Source organism: Podarcis filfolensis (assembly GCF_964270895.1).
Source record: "Podarcis filfolensis genome assembly, chromosome: 1".
Classification (NCBI taxonomy): Eukaryota; Metazoa; Chordata; class Lepidosauria; order Squamata; family Lacertidae; genus Podarcis; species Podarcis filfolensis.
Window position 1 is genome coordinate 55,811,562 of NC_139604.1, and position 22,692 is coordinate 55,834,253.

General features: G+C 48.3%; 1 protein-coding gene across 13 annotated transcripts in view; it reads right to left on the reverse strand.

The window, feature by feature from the left end:
* The window catches only part of PITPNM1 (phosphatidylinositol transfer protein membrane associated 1), a 30,167-nt gene extending 11,582 nt beyond the window's left edge, over positions 1 to 18,585 (reverse strand). The window contains exons 1-15 of one of the 13 annotated variants that reach the window (XM_083610197.1): positions 17,731 to 18,585; positions 13,291 to 13,383; positions 12,884 to 13,098; positions 12,632 to 12,753; positions 11,842 to 12,063; positions 7,896 to 8,207; positions 7,067 to 7,162; positions 5,948 to 6,055; positions 4,823 to 4,881; positions 4,346 to 4,587; positions 3,435 to 3,624; positions 2,881 to 2,988; positions 2,347 to 2,528; positions 1,099 to 1,298; positions 837 to 1,007 (exon numbers count right to left, since the gene is read on the reverse strand). In XM_083610197.1, the coding sequence (XP_083466323.1) occupies positions 837 to 1,007; positions 1,099 to 1,298; positions 2,347 to 2,528; positions 2,881 to 2,988; positions 3,435 to 3,624; positions 4,346 to 4,587; positions 4,823 to 4,881; positions 5,948 to 6,055; positions 7,067 to 7,162; positions 7,896 to 8,207; positions 11,842 to 12,063; positions 12,632 to 12,753; positions 12,884 to 13,098; positions 13,291 to 13,368 (2,305 nt within the window). In that variant the 5' untranslated portion in view covers positions 13,369 to 13,383; positions 17,731 to 18,585. Of the gene's footprint in view, positions 1 to 836; positions 1,008 to 1,098; positions 1,299 to 2,346; positions 2,529 to 2,880; positions 2,989 to 3,434; positions 3,625 to 4,345; positions 4,588 to 4,822; positions 4,882 to 5,947; positions 6,056 to 7,066; positions 7,163 to 7,895; positions 8,208 to 11,841; positions 12,064 to 12,631; positions 12,754 to 12,883; positions 13,099 to 13,290; positions 13,384 to 17,080; positions 17,277 to 17,365 lie in introns of those variants that run through there. The other 12 variants (XM_083610200.1, XM_083610202.1, XM_083610201.1 and 9 more) reach the window with 12 other exon arrangements.
* Between the last annotated feature and the right edge of the window lie 4,107 nt (positions 18,586 to 22,692).

A 22,692-nucleotide genomic window follows, 5' to 3' on the forward strand; every position in this document is an offset into this window, starting at 1 on the left:
ACGTACAGGTGGAAAGCAGGACTCAGGAGGAACAGCCAGGGGCTGCGGCTGCTGCTCCCACAACAGCTGCTGCCTCTTGCTCTCACCTCAGCCTGCTTTGTGGCAAGCCAGCCCTTCCTGCAGGCAGAGACTCTCTTGTTTACCGCTGATCAGTTCCGGGAGCCTTTTTGGCTGAGCAGCAGAGTAAAATGCTTGAAATTAATGTTACCCTCCCCTACTATGTCTCAAACCATCCAGCCATCCTGCTCTGAAACAGTTTTAGGCCAAGGCAGGCGCAACTTGTCCCATTGCTGCCCAGCCTTTCAAACCGTTGCACCTGCTGAAATTCTGTGCGTGGCTGAATGCATGACTTCCTTTACGTCTTCACAGAATGCTAGCACTCCCTAGAACAGATACCCACCCAGGGCACCCCTTATTTCAAAATAAAAATAACTTTTCCACCACCCCAGTACTGCCCCCGTGCAAATCCAGCCTGGCGTTCTTCAACACAAATGAACATGGGAGACCACCCAAAGTCACATCTCCAAACGTCCCAGCATCACTGTGCTCCTATTTCTCACTCCTGCTATAGCAGGACTCTTCCAATTCAGAACCCATATTTAGTCAAAATGTGCATTCCGGGACCAACTTCTTAATTATACACACATTTGTATTAGGGTAGGGCTGCTGCTGCTGCAACTCATCTCAGATCAGGCTGCACCCCAGGAGGGGATCCCACAACCCACCATTTGAAGATCCAGATACTGTAGCATTTCCTTCCACACTCCCCCATACCCCCCAAAGGGACACCACATTTCCCAAGCATGTCCAAGGCTAGTCTTGGCGTCTCTTCTCACCCAGTGACGTGGACGATCCGTCTCCCAGAGGATATTTCTGGTAACGGGGTATGCCAAAGGGAGGCACGGCGTGGAACTGGCGGGCCAGCAGAGGCTCCAGGCGCGAGGCGCAGGGGTCAGCCGCGTGAAACAAGTTGTAGACCTGCTCGCAGGCTGGGTGCATCTGGGCCACTGAATAGGGGAAAGAGAAAGGGTACGGAATCCTGCTTCGGCAGAAGGGGAAAGGCGAAAGGAAGACAGGGGAGGGGGAAAGGACCCTTACCGTCCAGTGCCGGCATCACCGTCTTGCGGAGTGCAAGAACCAGCCCCAGGGGTGAGCCAAATAAGAAGAAACCAGACACCTTGAACTCCAGCTTCCCAACTGTGCTTGGCCCCTCAAAGGTCTCTATCATTGAGGATGACGAGTTGCTGCTACGTCGAGGGTCTCCTTCTGCCTCCGAGGCAGGCATGCTAGCCTGCAGGCTGGAGATGGCAGGAGAAGACTTCCATCACTGACAGGAAACAACCCACAGCTCCTACACTCTCCCCCAACAGAACCACCTTCCCTGTGAAGGGCCTATATGTAGGTTTCCACCAGGCCAGCATTTTTCTCTGTTGCCTGAAAGATCACACAATCTCTTTGTTTCCTCTCCCCATGTGAAGAAGCATAAATGGACGTGTGCCGTCCCCCCTTCTCAGATGTCACCCACCCCAACCACCCAAAATCATTTTCCCTCTTTTTAAAAAAGAAAAAAAAGTTGTGAATACGCGGCATTTTTGTGTGTGCACCCATTCAGCTTTAGACGGCTTATGAATTTCTTTTAGCAGACACAAAGCCAGCTATTTCTATATCTGAGAGCCCTCCTATTTCATTAATTTAGATCAATATTTCACCTTCCTCTCTTTTCAGGCACACTGCCTCTAATTTATCAGGAAAGGTTTATGAACGTAAGTGCAGTGACACAACTTGAGCATTATTTTAGTATAAAATAATCTTAAGGAGACCCAAGAGGGCAATTGTGGGGCAGAAAAAGTGCATATGATAGGGTTACATGTGAAGATTAACACCAAGATAGGAAGGAAAGAGTAATCCTTGTTAGTAATATTGTCAGCTATATTTGTGCCTTTTCTAATTTTATAAGGCACAAGGACCTACGCTCCAACAACCTTTTTTGTGTGGTTAGTAGCATTTTATGCATTGTATCTTTGCTATTATTGTTTTGGCTGTTTATAATTATTTAACGATTTGCTGTAAGTGTTGGGAAGGATTTAGCTTTTATTTATACACATGGCGGCAGTGTGAGTTTCCCTGAGGGGTGCAGCGTTTTGGATAAAAGGAGATGCTCTGAGGCTGTTCTGGTGGGGTAGAGGAAGCTCCTTATCAGGTCCTGGGTGTCAGTAGCGCTATGCTATGAATGGGTGCACGTTTGACCGCACTTTCAACCCCGATGGGCACTAGTCTAATTGTAACCAATTCTTTTAACCTAATAGGACAGTCTGTTTTGCAGACCAAATTCCCACATTGCCTCACCTGGTCAAGAACTGCTGTTGTTGTTGTGAGGAATCGCCCTCCTGCGTCACGTTGTCACTGGGTTTCTGGATGGAGGGAAGTGCCCCGGGCTCAGGACTGGCGCGGCCCACCCCACACACTTCTGCCCTCTCAAGCAGGGGGTCTCGCACAACAGAAGTCTCTGGAGAAAGCAGCTCAGTACTCTGAAGAAAAAGGAAAATATCAGCAAGTGTGTATCTCTGTTCTACTGAGGAGATCCAAAAGCCTTTGCTATTTGTAAGCGAACGTTAAAAGAGGGAGGGCCTTCTTCTGGTAACAGAACCTACAAGGCGTCAAAGAGGAAATGGGGTGGATGCTGGGCTTGACCTGCTATATACTAGGGCAGGAACTTTTGGGCAAGCAATACTTGCTAGCCAAATCAGAAGAAACCCTCATCCCTCCCATGTCAAATCCCTGTTCCTCCCCAGATCTGAGAACCCTCAGAGCTCAAGTAAGGAAAAAAACTGATTATAAATACATAAAGGAAGGGATGCTACCACAAACTCAGTAACTGACCATGCTGCCACGGCGACTGCTCCCACGACTCCCTGACCCACCAGCACGGCTATGGCAGAGGGCATCGAAGGCCAGGATTCCACCAACACAATCCCCAATCAGCAGCACCTATAAAGGGGGACATGAACACAGTTAGTTCCCCACTGATGAAAGGAACGTCCCTGCAGTCACTGCTTAATCAGAGGAAGCATGACGTTTAAGCCAGCCTCTTCAACAAGGCCTTGCATTCCCACCCCTTTCCTACAGCTGAGAAGTGCATCCAGTGGAGACTGCACTGCTTTAACCAATGTGGTTGAAAGCCAAGGAATATTGGGGGCAGCAGTTTTATAAAAGAACGGGGTTGTGTGATGCAGATGTCTCAGAACCTTCACAAAACAAAATATATTTTTTTAAATCTAGTATTCCTCCCCCCCCCCCCCCCGCAAAGACCCTAATTCTATTTTTAAAAGACGATAAAGCAAAACAAAACCATAGCACAGAGGGTAAAATGCTTGTTCCAACTGGAGCACAGAGGGTTTCCCCTCAAAGTTATTTCAGATTCCAGACCCTCTGACCTGGCCACAGAAGCCTGCACCATCAGGAGAGCGGATGAAATTGGCATAGGCCTGGTTGGTACGGGAAATGACGGTTGCGACGGCATTCTGGTAGCTGCCTGAGGAGGTGGCCAGGAGAGGCAAAGCGGCCAATGGAATGTGGTCCTGGCTACTGGACAGACTGTCGCCGTCATGACTGTAGGGGCTGAGTCTGGAAAAGGAGACCATGAGAGAAACGATCAAGACACGCTCTCAGACCAAGGGTCTGATCATTCTCACAACACCCAGATCTTGGTACTGAGCCCAGGAGGTGACTCCAGATTACCTTCTGGATTTAAGGGCCAGAACTTAAGGAAGTTGCAGGCAGCCCATTCAGAAAGGGAGGCCCCTTTTCTGACCACAGTTTAAAAAGAGATCTTGGGCCGCCAACAGTTTCTCCTTGATGACCTGCCAGCAAATGGGAACTTTGGGGGAAAGCATATATATATATATATATATATATATATATATATATATGCACGTACTTTTTAATTATTGTTTTCCACCCTAATATATATACAATGGTGGCCTATGAAAAAAGGGAACAGAATTACCTCATGAAAATCCTGCTCTAAGATCTCTCGTCAAAGTCTCAATACTTCACCCAAACCACAATCCCTAGGTCGGCACTTATCCACAGTAGCACATTATTCACACTGAACCCTTTGCATGTCGCTAGGCACCATACACTACCACACGCCTCACCCACTTCTCCAAAACACCCACCCACCCCGAATAAAGTGCTTGGGATAGGTCCTCATCCAAGCTGCCTGGAGAAGGCACCAGTGCTCTCCTTGAGCTCCTGCACAATCAACTGCCCAAAGCCCTGAGTCAGAAGGGAACAGTCCTGCTCCCACCAAGCGCTCTTGAGCCTGACAGAACACGCTTCCTACTTGGAGACGAGGGCGTAGGCAGCAGCACAGATAGGCGGGCAAGGCACCAGGCGCAGCGCAATGTGCCCCAGTGCCTCGGGGAAGTGTAGGCGGGTGACTGTGTCCAAGGTGGCGCTGAGCGTGTGCACATCGGCCTGTTTGGAGCCCGGCTCTCCCACGCCCTGGTCCAGGATGTTGCCGCTGTGGAGGATCAGGAAAAGCGCATGGATACGGCATGTCCCGGAGTTGCCTTCTGAGCCAGCCTATGGAAAGAGACATGTAGAAATGGGTCTGGTGTCAAGTTGAGGTTCTGGAAAAGTGACTTGGGAGGCAACAACAATGGTCCTGTAACCACAAGCCCTCTCCCATGTCTTTTTTTTTATATATAATAATATTTATTAACATTTCATAAAATTACAAACATAAGAAAAAATATGGCGCCATGGTTCTGAAGGTACCCACGTGGGAAGGCAGTATGATGAGGAGGGGTTCACTCACCTCTGGTGGGCCAGGTGCCACGACACCATCACTGTCTGGCTTGGCAGCCACAGCATCAACTGCAAAGACAACATTGTTTTAGTTAATGGCACCAGGCAGAGAAGGAAGAGAGAAAGCAATGGGAGGAACAAAGGATAGAAATCACAAATGGAACAGGAATGGCCTTCACAGGTAATTGACAACTTGTACTGCTTTCACTTACAAGATTGCAGCTATGCACTCATGAGGGGGAATACACAAATAAATGGAGGGGGGAACCCACTGTTCCCCATTTTCCATTTATTCATTGCCCACACATCCAGTGGGTTTTCCTTGCTCACTGGGATCTGGGAAAGTCACAGGAGGGCCCTGCGAAGCTCCCAAAGGCCAGTAAGCAAAGCACCTCACTTATCAAATTTTGGGAAAGTGGTATGAGGGCTCTAGCAGCATCCCAGAGCCCTTGTCCCTCCTTCTCAAAGCCTGGTAAGCAGTGCTCCACCTTGCAGGGAGGCCAGTTCCTGGGGTCCTGACTTTACACAATTTCATTTTTACAAGTAGACCCCCTAGAACTGAAAACTTGCATAAGTTCTGAGTTACCTGTACTTCAAGGGACAGAATTATACTGCCAGTGCCCCATGATCTTGTAACAATAAGCAGAGAAGTCTAGAGCTCTGCATGAAAACGATTATGCTTCAATACCACCCTGGTATTATTTTTTCAAATTAGGTTTTATTGGTTTGGTTGGTTTGAGGGGGTGTGGGTTGGATGTTTTTGTGTGTGTGGAGGATGTGCTTGTTTTTGCTTGTTCTTTATTTGTTTTCAAGTGTTTGTGTGTGTTCTGTCTATTGTTTTTTGGGGGAGGGGGTTCTGAAAAGCTCCAGATTTTGCTCTGTGAAATGAATATTCTGTGGTGCCTATGGCAGTTTCTTAGATTTTCACATATGCCCCCAAGCCCATAGACGTTGGAGACTCTTGGTGTAGAACATAGGCCATTTTCAGAATCTGAGATGTGCAGTTATGGAGTTTGAGATTTCTTAGCATCTCCAGAAGCACTACCAAAGACCAGTGGATATTCCTCCATGCACAAATTCACTCACACCATGAGCAGACTCTATTCTGCATGGAACACCTGAACTGCTCTCTTACCAAGAACATCATCTGGCTCAATGGGTCGCTCTAGAGTGTCGAGAAAGTCATTTGAGTTCCACTTGGTGATTTCCTTGGCAAAAACATCATCACTGTCGGAGAAGTCTTCTAGGAAAGGAAAACTCATTGAGAGGCAAGTGCACTGCAGACACTGAACAAACTGCCATGTTTAACAGGACTGCGCCAAAGTTCACAAACAGGAGATCTGCGCCCATCAGGGTAGACCAGTGTGCTGTGACACCCTGGGGTGTCACCCAGGGTGTTACCCAGGGATACAGCAGGAAACACTGCCCTCTGTTCCTCTTTCCTTCCCTCTCTCCGTTGATGCCCTCACGTCTCTGCCTCCCAAAGGCTTGCATGGCGGTTTGTTACAGCAGCCCTGGCTACAAGCTCCCCAAGCAAATGGTGCTTCTGGGGCTGGCCAAGGGGTGCTTCCCAGGCCCCTGTGGGGCAGTGTGAGAAGGCACCTCTCTTTGGGGCGGGGGGGGGCAGCTCAGAGACCAGTGGCAGAGGAATCCCAATGAGAGGGGAGAGGAGAGGAGGCTGAGGGAAGACTCTGCAAGGGAGGGTGTTTGAAAAAGGGTTAGAGGCTGCCAGCTCTGCAGGCAAAGGATGACATAACTGGGCTCCTGAGCCCCACAGGGGTGCTGCAGAAAGAAGGTAGTTGGTCAAGGGAACCGTGGACTCAAAAAGGTTGAAAATCTCTGGTGTAAATACTGAGCAAGATGGGCCAATGCTGTGTCTCAGTGTAAGGGAGCTTCCTATGTTTCCTATAAACTTGGAGCATTACACATGCAAAACATGCACTTTTCCTATGAACAAAAAGGTCTGCCTTTGCATGTGTGCGCATTCTTCTGTACAGAGAGTAAAAAAACCCAGAGATTCTGATCTTCCCCAATCCACACAAATCGGATGAATCTGGGGAGATGGTTGAAAAATAAAACTAAACAAACACAACTCCAAGCCCACAGAGGGCTGGTTCACACAGGTCCCTGTAAACCAGCCTCCACATGCTTGCAGTGGCAACTGTCAGAACCAACAACAACAGGCACCCATAGCTCTCAGCCCTCTCAAAAACAGATGCATGCACAGAACCCTCCTGTACCCAGCACTGCATACCATGAGCATCAAAGAATTCCTCTTCAGAGCTGTTTTCAGAATCCCGTGCAATATTTTGCATCCGCCACTCTGATAAGCTGTGAGGAGATACTCCAGCTGTAGGGGCATCAAGCATAGAGTTTATGATCAAGAGGTAAAAAAACCCAAAAACTATCCTCATATCTAAAGCAAGCTTAACTTGCTCCCAATGCTGACATTATAAAATAACCCCAAAGTTTTCCCCATGAAAGCAACAGTTAGCTTCTTATCCTAGGGTATATACAGGAGATTATGTATGTGGAACAATGGGGGCAACTTCACCCTTACTGCAGCTCCGACACTCAACATCGGTTGCTTACTACTGTATGACTAAGAAGAGGAAGTTTCACAATGGGAAGTCTGCCCTCTCTGTTTTCCTAATTTAAAAAAGCAGCAGCAGCTACTGTTCATCTAGTACAAGAGAACGAGCCATGAAATTGATTAAGCTTAATTACAAACAACAGCAGGTAAAATTTATTTCAAAAGGGAACCGTTACACTTTTTTCCTTTTAAAATGTACAAGTGTGCATATGGAGATATGTCTCCCCATACTTTCAGGGTGTGAAAACACACACGCAGTATTGGGGTGTTTGAGGGATGAGGGAGAGGAGAGGAGAGGAAAGGGGAGAGAAAAAGTGTGTCACTAAAATGGACACTCTCCAATATGCCCATCCAAAAGCCTACCTCCAACAGCAGTATAACTCTTTTACACCCAAAAGAAGGGGCAGGAGGGGAAACCCTCTATATCTTCCTCACACCTTCCCGCTACACTGCTGTTTGCTCCCTCCATTTGCTGGAAATGACTGCTCACCAGCATGCTGAGAAGAATACGATGACCGAGAAGACGACGACCACTGCTTGGCAAATGGATCATCTGGAGAGGAATCCGGAGCCCTTAGGTTGTCGACACGATCCTGCTTCTCGCAGCCACCCAGCTCAGCCGGGCTCTCAGGGCTGGGCACTGCAGGCCCTGTGTCGGGCTCGATGCACTTGGCCATTTTCTGAGCCAGCATGAGTGCCGTCTCTTCCTCCAGCCTCCGGATGTCGTCCATGGTGAGATCTATCCATTCATCCTGCCAGCACCAGGCCTGGCGGTGGGCCCGGAGCATCACCTTCCGCAGACCTACAGGGGATGCCACAAACCATGGGGCCGCTTGCTCTTCTCCCCCCAGGAACCATTAGCTTTCTTTATCATCAGGCCTAGTTCCAGCTCCCAGCGCATTATGGGACAATTCTGGCATTAGATATTATACCTTTAAATGTTTCCATCGCCCATTTCCCTCAAAGCTAAGGAAAGCATTAAGGTCCAGTTCAGATTAACAAGATAAACCAAATTTAGAGAACCAGGAGGCCATTGGATTAAATGCCCCATCCCTGCTTGTGTGTGGATCCCACTCACACATCCAACTTCGCTGCTTGAAACCAAACAGGAAGTGCCGGTCTGACCTGCTGCTGCCACTGCTGCTCTGCTCATGCCAAAGCATCCCTTTCCTAGGTTGCATGTTGCCGGCGAGATTGATGAGATCTTGCCAGAAATCAGCACCAATGCTGGCACCACTTTTCCAGGGGTGCATGGGAACCACTGCACCAGGGGTTTCTGGTGCCCAAGATGGCTGCTTCACTCAACCTCATGGGCAGACCAGCTCTGCATGCACCTAACCTTCTCTATCTCATCTTGCCGTTATATTTCAGCCATCATCAACCCTGGTTAAAACTGTGACTAGGAATGAATCTGCACTCCCTTTGAAAGGCTGGTTTTAAAACCAAACCCCAAAACACACAAAGTTAAGTGCCAAGTTAGATGTCGAACCATCCATGCAATCTGCAACTGTGAATTTATTTTTTAAGTAAATTGGGGGGGGGGGTCCCTCCAGATCAAGACTCTGGCATGGAGCCTAGGTGGGGCTATAACCCTTTGTCCCTGGCTAAAGCCGAAATCTGAATTGGGGGTGGGGGGTTCTAGGCCAGCAGTTTGCATTGGGGAGGGGGAATTCCCTTACCAATGTAAATAGCAGGCATGGGTGCCCCACTCTGGACTGTAACAAGGGTCAAAGGTATACTCCTGCTGCTGTCACCACCCCACCGAGAAAGAGGGCTCCATTCTGGATTGGGCTTCCTGCACTTGCAACTCACGTTTTAAAAACCATTTATGCAATTGTTAACTGTGTGAATGACATCTCAACTTGCCTCAGCCTTAGCTAGTAAAATGCAGCAGAGGGAAGGGAGAAGGCATGCATAACCCTCACAGCCCAATCCCAATTTTGAGTTCAGTAGTGAGTCTGAAAAAGGAATAAGCCTAAGCCAAAATCCAATACCCACACTGCTTTTGCAGGAAATATCTATGGGTAAAAGCAGGCAAGAATCCTGTCTGTCATACTGGAAGAAACTCTTATCTGACAATGCCATGCCTTCCTTTTCACCACCCTATCACCTCACCCAACATTTCCCTGGAGGCAATTAATAAACAATGCAAAAGCAAATTAAGCATACTGCTTCTGGCGAGGAACCATCTGGTCGGATGGTTCATAAAGGAACCATCACTCAGAGAAGCTTATATTTTAGTGCTTCATCAAGTCATGAAGTATCTATTGTCATATGCGAATGATCAGTCTATTTCTTTAATAAATAAAACCTTGACGTCTTAGCTAAACGCCTGCAGCAGGCTACTTCTACTTTCAGTTCCCCCTGAAGAAGCAGGCAATCTGTAATGCCAAGGCACAGACAACACAAAGCTGCTAAAAGATCTGATAACCCTTTGCTGAGAAAATAAAAATCACATCTTAGAATTTATTATAATGCCATGGACTATGGATCATGCGTACATTAGGGTCAGCCAAGTACATGATGCTTTAACACGGGAAGAAGTTGCTGCTTTTCACATAACAATGGATTAACACTCCCTTGCCCTCCTATGAACCAGCAAATTTATCAACACCGAATGCGAAGAAGATAAATACAAGAACATTTAGTCAGCTTTCTTGAGACTTATGCATTGTAGCCAGCGGTTCTTTACTATTTATCTTTCCCATTTGTATGGTCAAGCACTTTAACCCATCTATCTTCCTCGGGTCCCCTTTCCCTATTTTAATTTTCCCCTTTTAGTTTTTGTTTGAGTATTAATTGTATTTGTACTGTTTGAAAATCGTAATAAAAAAAAGTTTCATTTAAGTTCAAGTGAGATAAAACTTCTGGCAATCCAGCTTCACATTTACAGTGAACAAAATTTATCACAGATAATTATTTCAATCTGAAGTCTCTGTCTCAGAAATTCAGAGCTCTGCGCTCCAAACCAAGAAGCGAAAAATCTATACGCAGTCCATGGAGACAGTTTGCCTCCCTCATAATTCTTCACACCACTAACATCATCTGTAGCATGAAGGGACCAAGCTAAGCAAGCAGTGGGATGTTTGCTGGTGCAAGGTTAGGCACCACTTCAAAGCTGGAAGTTGCTGGTGCAAGATTAAACACCAATTCAAATTCAGGACACGCCAGGAAGTAATTCACAGTGTTTCTTAAAAAGGACAGATTCTAACTCTGCTTAATTTGTTACGCAGAGTTTTCCTTTATGAGCCTACCACACAGTTTTGATGAGATTTCCTATAGCATATCCCATAGCATGACCTAAGCAAGGGTCCCACAAACTGTGTCTGAGCTTAATAGCCAATTACTATTTTATGGCACCTCTGTCCTGCCACCTTTCCTGGAGACTTTTGCACTTTGAGCCCTACTTTAATTGTGCTCTTGGCACCAGTCCCTCTTTTGTCAGCATGCCTTTCTCTCTCTCTCTCTCTCTCTCTCTCTCTCTCTCTCTCTCTCCAAGTCACCAGTACTCTTGCTGCCTCTCTCACAATGTCCTTCTTCAACTACCTGCCTGCTTTCTCCCAGGACATGAGCAGCTCACTGGGAGCTCACTCAATTTGTTGAGGGGTGGGGCTGCACAACACTTGGAGAACAGCAGCATCAGGAAGTGCATCCCACACACCAAAGAGCGAACAAATCAGATCCCTCGCTTGGCACTTGGTTCAGCCAGATCTTGAGGCTAACTCCAGAGCTTTGGTAGAGGCAAACTGGCCAGTACTTGTGGCAGTGATGTGAAGAAAGGCAGCCCATCATCTCAACAGAGACCACAGGAATTGCAGTTATGGTTCCCACTTGTTTAGAACAGGCTTCCACAACCTCGGCCCTCCAGATGCTTTGAGACTACAATTCCCAGCATCCCTGACCACTGGTCCTGCTAGCTAGGGATCATGGGAGTTGTAGGCCAAAAAACATCTGGAGGGCCGTGGTTGAGGAAGCCTGGTTTAGAAGGTGTGGGCCACAAATGAACACTTGCATTATCCCTTGCAACTAGTAGAGGAATATGGAGAGGATGCTGCCTTTGAAAAGAACAGGCAATCCAATCATTCCTTTTCACATCAGATAAACAAAATTACGCTGAATATTGAAACATCCCAAATTGCTTCTTCAATGCAAGTTTTCCAAGGGACGCTTGGAATTGCTGCTGGATCTTTGGGCAGTTATTAAGCCTAATTTCACACTAAAACAGCTTTGGTGAAGTGTGAAGAGAAAGGACAGTTCAACTGAGAAGTACTGACTAAATACTGCCAGTGTGAGGAAATGGTACCAGTGGTCAGGGATGATGGGAGTTCAGCAACCTCAAGAGGTCCACAGGTTCCCCACTGCTGCCCTAGCCCAACCCACTCGTTTGAAAAAGTCTGCAGCAGACGGAAACGTGGGGAGCATCCTCATAAGCTTACCTACATCGTGGATGAACTGCTCAATCTTGGACTGCATGCCCCAGTAGCGAAACTCCACCTTGCAAAGCTTGTAGGCGCACATGAGGGATCCCGCGGCTGCATTCTCCAGCCAGTCATCTCCCAGAGGCCCACGTCCTGTTTTGGCTGAGTGGTAAAGCCGTGGGTCTTCCTCCGCCTTGTATTCGCCGGGTGAGATGGGGTCCCGCACAATGTCAATTGTGTCTGTGGGTAAGCAGAGTGGGGGGGGTGAGCTGGAAGCAAGCCCCTGGCCTCCGTCAGAAAGTAAGACAGCTTTCCTTCCGATGAGGAGCCTGCCCTTCCCTCCCAAGTCCCAGAGTCTGCTCAGACCCTTAGCAAACACATTCCTTTGCCTCTTCCTCCTGAACACCTTCTGTTAGGAGTCCCGTTTCCCCCGCTATGGTCCTGAATTCTTAACATGTGTGCACATGAATGGGGTGTGTGAGTGTGAGAGCCAGTGAGAACGGGGTGTGCACTTGCGTATGCATTTAGCCCTGTCTTCTGCTTGTACATGCTGACCACCTTCCCCCAAGCGAACCCGGTGGGGCAAGGCAGGGGAGGTTCCCCACCCACACCCTACAGGGAAGACACACTACATGCGATGAACTAAACCTGAACCAGAATCGCCTCACCATAAAACATCACCAGAGATCCCTCACTAGCCTCACCCACCTGCCCTGCCCCAGAAACTCTGCATGGCAGTACCAACATGTCCCGCAACATCCTCCGTAACACAAAAAGGGTAGGGGACGCCCCGTCTTTGAACACTCACCCAGAATCCTTTGCCTGCGCTCCACAGCACTCAGGTTGAAGACATTGTTCTGTTTCCCAGCGTCTGGTCGGTAATAGGTCTCAATCTCAATAGAAAACTTCTCCACAAAGGGGCAGGTGTATCTGCAGGGGAAAGGCGGTGAAACTGGCAGCCTTGCCCCCACCTGCCTTGAGCTCTCAGGCCCCAGCCTCTGGTCAGGATACAGCCCCCTCAGCTTTCCCCCTCCCCTGCCAAGGTTCGCCCCCATTTTACCTGGTGCGCGTGTAGGGATAGGCATTCCAGGACTCTTCCTCCACCTGCAGAGCTGCCTTGGGTAGGAGGGCACGGAACCAGCTAGGGATGTGAGAGCCCACATGGTAGATCTTGTGTGTATACTGACCGCTGCCGCCTGGGCCATCGCTGTAGGGCCGGTTGGACAGGATCTCCACCCCACTGCCCTCGCCGCTCGACTCCTCACGGCTCTTCTTCTAGGGAGCACGAGAGCCAGCTCTGCTCAGCCTGTGCCCCACAACATCCCTCACCCTACAACCCCACTCTCACATCCCTCAGTCCTGCTCAGCTTCTGACCCTCACCCACCCACCCAGCCCTGTCAATCACAGGGCTTGAGCCACACCCATCTGGTGCAGGCACCCACCAGCTCATTCAACACCAAGGTTACCTGAATCATGTAGAGCTGAGCCACTTGGTACTCTGTCAGGCTCATGGGCAGCAGAATGTGATATTCCTTGATCAACATTTTGGCAGTCAGGCCCTGTGAGTCGAAGCAGAGCAGGGAATAAGTACACGCAGCCAGGACAGAGATGGGAGAGCTATGTGAGTGGCCACTGTGCACTGAGGGATCTATTTACGGTCCCAGGTTCAATTCCCAGCAGCTCCAGGTAGGGCTCGGAGAGAGGCCTCCCTGAAACCCTGGAGAGCTGCTGCCAGTCAGTGTTGACAATACTGAACTAGATGGAGCAATGGTCTGATGATCTGACTCAAGGTATGGCACCTTCCTATAGAGAGGAGGTGTGGTTCAACTGGGAAGGTGAGGTTAAGGCAGCTGAAGGCAGCTGAGATGTGAACAATAGTGCCTCCCAGAACATCTACCACAGAGATCTCATTTCCTTTGAGAGGGACATTTTGTCCCATGCACTGTGTCAATGTTTTTGCTTTTTCACCTATCTGAATAATTTCATGAACCCCACACAGGCGCTTTGTTTTGCTTCAGTTCAGCCTGTGAGGAAACAGGCATGTGTTGAGATGAATTACTACCTACATATGAGGGTGACAAGGATTCTCTGACAAAAGGTGGCAACGCTTAACTATGTTCTCGCTTCCACAGAAGGAGAGAAGCCTGAAAGAAATCCCCATTTGACCTTATTCCAAACTACAACCCACTGGGTAGGTTTCCATAGTAACTGTAGGCCAATGAAAGGCTAGGGAAAGGAAATGCGGTGGGGAGCCAGAGAGAAGTGCCATCATTTTGACGCTCCACTCCTTGCTGGACTCTGGAGTCCTTTAACCCCAGGGTGAGCGGAGAGCATATCAGCAGCACTTGCCAGTTCTCTGGTTGACTGGCAAAGGTTTCTGACTCACAGCTGTCCAATAATAGCAAGAAGTAAAAAGTCCCTCATCTCACCCTTACATTAGGTTCTTGGATACTAATATTAATATTAATAATAATAAATTTATGTGCTGCCCATCTGACTGGGTTGCCCCAGCCACTCTGGGCAGCTTCCAACAAATGACAAAAGCACAGTAAAACATCAAACATTAAAAACCTCCCTATACAGGGCTGCCTTCAGATGTCTTCTAAAAGTCAGGTAGTTGTTTATGTGGGGACCGAGGGGTGGAATTTTGTGTGAAAGGACTTCTGTGCTAGGTTTTGGTACTGATTGCTAATTCCTGTGCTGAGCATGCGTTCAGACAAAGCACCCTATTCCTCCATCCTTAGCATATGTCCACCTGGCTGAGCCACTAGTTGTACCTGGCACTGGTTGGTGGATCTTGGGGTTCTAGTAAAAAACACAGCAGATCCCATAGGTTTGAAGTCCACCTAGCTTGCTCTAACCTGCCTATGCAACAGGCAGATCCAACACACTCTCCACTCCTCCCACCTATGCATCCCCATACTGCCCTTACACTTACGTTTACCTCTGTTACTACATCAGCAAACTTCAAACTGCTTGTTTCTCTAAGGCTGGGGTCTTCTGCCTTCCCACACAGTATGGAGCTGCTCAAGTCATGAATGTACCTTGCCATCAATCCTAAACATGTTCATTATGGAGCAACTCTTAGAATCATAGAATTGTATAGTTGCCCAAAGTGGGGCTCAAAACCATGACCTGAGATCAAGAGTCTCCTGCTCTACTGACTGAACAATCCCAGTGGTGTTAAAACACGTATAGGACTGCCCAAAAATCCAAACCTTGCACTTCAAGTTCTTGCTTTGTGGCACGTTGTAAACCACCTTGGCAAAGACTTAGAATGGCCATCTTTTTGTCTCCTCCTATGCCTTTTACAACCGCATGGCAGGCAGAAATAAAACAGGTGTAGCTGGCCCCGCACCTGGCGCCCAGGAAATGTGGCCTGGAAAGGAGGGGTGCCGCCACCGCCACTGGCTCCCAATCGCAGGCAGAGCGGTGGAGGAGATAGGAAAGCAGGGGGAGGGGAGGGGAGGAGGGAGATGCCTCCCTCCGCCGCGTGCACACGTGTGTGCGCACAGTTCGGCCTGCCACAAGGTCTGAGGGGCGGTGAACCGGCCCCCTCCTAAACAAGTTTGCTGACCCCTGCTCTAATCACATCCCTCCCCCTCCAAAGAATCCCAGGCACTCACAGAGCTACAATTCTCAGCACCTGTAACAAACTACAGTTCCCAGGATTCTTGGCAGGGGTGTGTGTGCCGCCTGAATCTCTGCCTATCATGAAACCTTTAAAGGCACAGGAGTCCTGCCAGGAAAAAAAGCCTGCAACTTTAATAGTGGACAGTTCTCCTGTATGTTCCCTGCCATGCCCACACATCCTCCCGCTCTGCCTCTTGGCCCTTGCACTTTGCACCAACACTCAGCTTTCCTTAAGAATACTTAAACATTTATGTAGCACATTTAAAGCATTTCAAAATATAACATAAATTATCTCAGTAATCTAAGCAACAGCCCTGCAAGGCTGTCGAGTGTTATAATCCCCATGCATACAAATCCTTGCACACCAGATCCTGAAAACAGCGCTGTGAGCTGTCAGAAGACTGCCCACCATCGTATTCAAAATAACGCAGCATGGGCAGTAAGCACTAGTCAGCAACTTGTACCATTGCCAGAGATGTCTGTATGGGAAAAGGTGGGCTGAGCATAACACATGGAGGCAGCTGAAAGGCATCCCTGCTGTGTTGCTAGCTCCAAGGGGAGGTGACATCCTACCCCTGGCTCCTTCACTACCCAATAATCATTTGCAAGTGTACTTCTTCCAAGGCTCAGTATTTAAGATTCTGAGCTTGAAAACAAAACCCTTCCACCACCAGAGAAACTTCTTCATGTGCATCTCACACAGTATTCTCATCTCCAGTTGTGATCACCTGAGACCCTGGAGAGAAATTCTTGTTTTGGGGGAGAGTGGGGTGGTACCATGCCTGAGTCAAAAGATTAAAGAGCGAACAGAGTGCCCTATTCATGTTTCATATGAAGTTGGTTTGTTCCCACGAATTGCACCAGCAAGCCTCTTAACAGAATTTCATATTCCCTTATAAAGTCATGTCCAGCAATAACTTCATGCCCAAGCACTCTCATGTCTCAGATGCAAGCAATCCCCTTGGCCAGCTACGCATTTAATATGCATCTTGTTTTCTTCTGCAAATCTCCCAGCCTCAGCAGTTCGAATTCCAGCCTACACATGCACATATGCACACACACACTTGTTGGGAACATGCTCTCTTTTTATCCAGACCAAATAACTGTCAGCATTTAAATGGTGAGTAGAAAGATGATAGATAACAGGATGGAATATGTTTAAGGTTCAATCCTAGGTACACTTGGAGTGCCATCTTCACCCTGTCTGCTCAATCCCAAGCAGTATACACTCAGGTAAGTGGAGTTAGGGGTTAGGACTGCAACATTACTTATGCATTGGGATTAGGCTGCAGAACTGCACAGTTTTACTAAGCACACTTGCTGGGGGAAAGTCTACACTAGCATCCATCTGACATACTTCTGAGTAAACATATGCAGGATTTTATTGCAGGGTCTTCAGTAGTTTAGCCCTAAACTCAGGATGCTATGAATTTTTGTTTGCCTCTTGGCGTATTGAGCTCCAAATTGATGTTTTTTCTCCTCATGAAGGAGAACGGAAGCAAAGCTGCCACAAAGCACACTCCCCTCAAGAAACACTGAGCTCACTCCCACCTAACAGCCGGGGTTTCAATATGCTTGCCCTGACCAAAAAAATAAAGTGCTGCTATCCCTTTCCCACGACACCTTCATTAATCCTAGCACAGTCGAAGTTAGAAGGTGCTGTTTACCCAACCGCTTGCGAAGCCTTCAGCTCCTGCGTTCATTTTACGACATACAAGGCACAGGAGCCCTGCTGGGGGGGGGGGGGCACATGACGGCAACCTGACAGAGCAACTCAAGAGGCAGCAGTTCAAGCGCATCCCCGCCCAGCAGCCAAGATTCCGTTAAGCCCAAGCTTCGAGTGGCGAAACTCCAGCCAACATTTGAACCAAGGCTCGAGGCAAGCCTCAGCAAAGCCCACAAACTCACAGGGAGAGCCAGAGAATGTACGTCGTTTAGCGCCACATCCCTTCACGCAGGGCAGAGATCCTCCCAGACGCGGGAGAACGGAGCCACCTAAGCCCCACAGAACGGTCGGCACTGAGTTCCAATCCTACCCCACAGCGGTTTCCAGAAGTGGGGAAGACGCGCTGGGCCACATGGTTTCACTTTCAGGGGCCCAGGAGGCAAAGCGCCCACTTCTCCCTGCGGGGCCCCCCGTGGCGCCTTCTGCACCCCAAGCATGCACACGCCTCTCCGCGGGCTCCCAGCCCCGCTCCCTCGCCTCCCTGCTCCACGCGGCGCCCCTGCCCTACGTGGACCCACACGGCCGCCACCCGCTCCCGGGCCCAGACCTGTGGCTCGCTGGAGGGCTGCCGGCGGCGGGGTGAGCAGCGGTATGCTGCCTGCGACGGGGCTCGGGGGGCGAAGGAGCCGGGAGCGCCGGCCTCACAGAGTCTGCCCCCCCGCTCCCATCCTCGCGCTGCCCCGCGCTGCTCGCGCGCGGCCGGGCATCGGCTCCCGCGGCGGGATCATGGTGTGGGGCTGGGCGGGCGATGGGGGCGGCACGGGAGGCAGGCGGGGGTCTCGCCCGGGCAGGGACAGGCGAAGCTAGCCGGGCCGTCCGCGTCGCCGCAGCAGAGAAGCGCGCCCGCTCAGCCGCAGTCTCGCCGTCCTTGCTTGGGGAGGAGGGGGGAGGAGAGAGCGTGACTGGGAGGGGATCGGGCAGGGGAAGGAAACGCGGCTCGTGTGAAGGAGTGCAGAGGTGGTGGGGGCAGCGGGAGGAGGCAGGCTCCGTGCAAGGCAGCGGAGAAGCAGGGGGAGGAGGGAGGGGCGCTGGGGGCAACAGTTGCAGTGTGGCGCCTCGAGGGCGGGGATCTTTCCAGGTAGAGGCGACGGGGCCGGCGGCGGTAGAGTCACGTTTATTATGCGCAGAGCTTGGGATGCAAGCACACACCGCGCAGCCGAGGAGGTGTCGCGAAGCAGCAATGCAATCCAGCAGCGCGCAAGCGGGGGCCGCGGGAGGATGCCTAAGCCCCGGGGTTCCCTCCAGGCTTTGGATTCGAGACTCGTAGGAGCGAGCGAGGCCGCTTGCCAACCCAGTCCTTTTTTAGCACAGGCGGAGGTTTCCATAGAAACTGCGCCCCGTAGCTCGGAAGGCGGGGCGGGGGGAACTCGGCGCGCGCGTTCTTCTCTCCCACTCCTCCTCCTGTGACATCACAGCTCATTACCCGGGAAACGCCAGTGACGTCAAGATGCTGGTGACATCAATAACCCAAAGGAACGGGCAGCTGTGGAGCGGCGTCGCGGCTAAAGAAGGCTCCAGAACATATTTGTGCGCAAGTCCCCCAATGATCGACATTATATATTAAAAAACACCCATGGTTTTTTTTTAAGCCGTACTCAGCTCTGGAAGACTTTTGCGTTAGACCCACACTCGAACTGTCAAAACGGAATTGATCGCCAGCAGATTATCTCTCTCGCTGACTTTTAGATGCAGCTTTCATCGCTCTGACAAAGCCCCGCACACCCCCTGCCTGCTTAGGATCACAGCGCCCCTCCATCCCACTGAGTGCACTGAAGGTCTCCAATAAGCCTTGCAACGTTTATGTGTATGAGAGGTTGTAGAAGATTAGCAAAACAAGCATTACACTCATACTATTGTGTAAGTAACAGAAATATCACTTTTTCCATAGGACAAAATTAATCCAGCATTCAGACATATGTCCCATGTCCAATAACAGCCCCAGTGTTTATGCCTGATGAAGGAACAGGCTGCCATACAACTTACTGTCATATTTCCCACCATATAGTACAGCTTTGTTTTTTATTTTTTGCAAATATTTAAAAAGAAAAATAACAAGCCTATATTCTTCTCATTCACCTTCCTATTATTGTTGAGGACAATAGAGAACAAATGCACATTATTTTAACCTCCGCTGAATGCCGGTTCAGCTGATTTCAGAACTACAGCATTCCAATTTGGTAATGGGCAACTCTTTTAACAGCAAGTCCCTTTTCAGAATAAATACACTTACATTACTAGGCAAGGTTCAATTTAGATCCAAACTTTTGCATATTTAGTACATTGCCACTTCCCAAGGAATTTATGTTTTCACATTTAGCCCTTGTATCCAGAGTATTCTTGCTCAAAACACCACACCCAGCTGAGCTCCAGTTTTTTTGTAGTTACGGTACTTAGGAAAGGGATCTAAGCAAGCAGCCTGACCTTCATGTTTACACAGAAGTGAACAAGAGAACCTTTAACACCAGGAAGGGGGTAAAAGGAAAACTGCCAATACAACTCCTTTATCAAAATCTATGGTATATCTGGATTTAGAATGTTGCAAGCTGGGATATTCACATTCCAGCACAATCTTGTTTTTATCCACATTAGTTTTATAGTGTTCTTTGTGGTGGCATAGTTTGGCAGGTCATTTTGTTCTGTACTGTGGTATATTCCAGTTTGCTACTAATTTCAGCTTCCCATTTCTTTGTTTCGAACTGCTGCTAACAAAAGCATTCATTCTTCAAGGTCCACAACTTGTTTCACTGAATGTGCGTGCACACACACACCAGCAACAGGTGACTTCTGGCTACACTGCAACTCTTCTTTTCTCCACCTATTGGCCATGGTGGGGCTGATGAGAGTTGGGAGTCCCAAAAACATCTGCTGGGCCACAGGATTCCTCCTCCTGGAAGAAACACTGGCTGAGAGGGGTGATCCTTTGCACCTTGATCAATAAACCTCACAGATTTAAACAAGACTCAGTCTCTGATAAGTGTACAGAGTCGGAAATATTGCTCCTTAGGTTAAGGTACACACATGTTTTGCATCTCTCTCCCTCCTCCAATCTCAAATTTCTACAAATCACGACTCAGTATAAACAGTTCACTTAAGAGCCACGTGACCTCATTCCTTTCCTAACATTCTTTCCCAAAACTAAACAGCTAACAAAATGATTAAGTGCAGTTAATGTAACACCATTAATACTTAAAACAGCATCATTTTACTCCATCCAATATTAACATTCTAGAAATTAAATCCTACATGTACATTTTATTTCACATTCAGAGGCTGCTTGTATATTGAAGAGTTTCTTCCTGCAATATGCAATGATCGAAGAAGAGAGTAGTGGTTCTCATTGATCTGATAGAACATAGATTTTTGGCTTAGCACTGTAGCCTGGTTAATGAAAAATATTTAACTGCAGCAGTATCCTTCAGGCTTTTACACAGTATTGCCTATCACTTTGTTTTGCAGTCCCTTGCATGTTTCTCTCAAGGTTGTGCTTCTGCCGCAGGAAACTCACATTTCCCAAGCTCTCAAAGGATGTCACAAGCCAAAGGAACTATTACTTCATCCCACCTCTGTGAAATTTTTTGATACAGTGGTACCTCGGGTTACATACGCTTCAGGTTACAGACTCCGCTAACCCAGAAATAGTACCTCGGGTTAAGAACTTTGCTTCAGGATGAGAACAAATCGTGCTCCGGTGGCACGGCAGCAGGAGGCCTCATTAGCTAAAGTGGTGCTTCAGGTTAAGAACGGACCTCCGGAACGAATTAAGTACTTAACCCGAGGTACCACTGTACTGACTTCCATGTGGATATAGGTATGGAATTATCTAGTTCTGATATTCCTGCATGACAGGGGGTTGGACTAGATTGCCCCTGGGGTCCCATCCAACTCTAAGATTCTGATTCTATGATACTATATTATGAGCGACAGGAGACAGGTCTACCCCAGATACTTGCACACAGAGGCCTGGATTCAACTAACCTGGTGTGCTGAGAGAAGCCAGTGCAAGGGATCCCACCAGCACAATGGGGCTCTCCTTCCCCACATCCGCTCCGGAGGGTCAGGAGAACCCCCCAGAACGCGAACCTACTGCACACAAAAAGGGCTATCTTTAAAAAGCTTTCAAAATAGAGATTTTGTTTCACCTACTATGCCTAGGATGCATCTTCTCATTAAAGGCAGGCAAAGATCGAAGTACAAATGGGCATTCTTAAGGAGAGTCTCAAAGGGTAGCATTTAATATTGTTTATACTACTGCACAGTCAGACAATTTATCAAACACAAAAGCCAAAACTACTCGGATGACTGCTTAGACCCATTTTTACACACCTCTACTTGCAAGTAAGCCTTAGTTATCTGAACAGAGCTTACTTGCAAAGTAGGATTATACCAACCAAACTGTGTTCATAATTCAACTTTTTTATTTTAAAAAAGCATTAAAAAGAAAAATGTTATTTCTGCACCTGCTTAAAACGTGTTTCCTAACCTTTGCTGTTGCTTAGCTCCAGCGTCTGATTTAATTGCTTTCAGCTGCATTTATTTTACTGCATTGTATTGCATTTTAAATTGTTTACACCACCTCAAGACTATTACAAGAAGCAGTATAAAAATCTCTTAATCCCCCTTCAGTTCTAATAAAAGCTTTTAAGACTTAGCAAATATTCTTGGACCAAATGTGCAACCCTGTTCTGCACTTTTCAAGTGGCCAAAAGTCTCTAGAAAACAAAAGGGGCATTTTAGGCCAAACGGGTTTGGAATATTTGCCACCCTCTGCCTTTTTCTAAGGTGGCCCAGACTAGGTATTCCTCAAGAACAACGCACCTTCTCATCTCACCTTTGGGCACATCGTGAATTACCAGTCCGTAGTAGCCTTAAGGGCTGAAGGACACTTTACGCCAGCAAACACACAACCAAAGTTTACCTCCCAGCTTTAATGTGAAGGCAGGCCATTTGTGAAAGAGAATCCAGATAGAGAGTGCTTACTGACTCATAGATTCTTGCTCAATCCTCATGCCAACCTTCTTTTTCTACAGCTAGCAGGCATGAGCAAGCCACTCTTAGCCACTTCTTGCATGCAAAGCTCGGACACGCCTTGCTTTGGAGACCCATGCTCCATTCATAGAACCTAGCTCTGCTCATAGCATCCAGCCTTGTCCCAGTAACAACCTTGGGAATGAAACAGGAGGCCAGTATAATCCTGGCCTCATATGAAATAAAAGCCTCATATGAAATAAAAACCAATTTTGTACTGAGACACTAAGGCTAGTTTCATTTCTGGTTTGGAGATAATCACTTCTGCAATGAAGGTACCGAGTGTGAAAACAGGCATCAAGTTAGGCCTCTTCTGAAGAACCTGGCTTGGTTTTCCTTGGTTAAAAGCAGAAGCAACCGGAAACTTAACAACAATACCCTCAAAAACCAACAAAAATGGAGGAGGACAAATTTGGGACAACTTTACAGAACAGCATGAGAGATTGGAGCTTTGACACAGTAATAACAGCACAGACAGATTAGA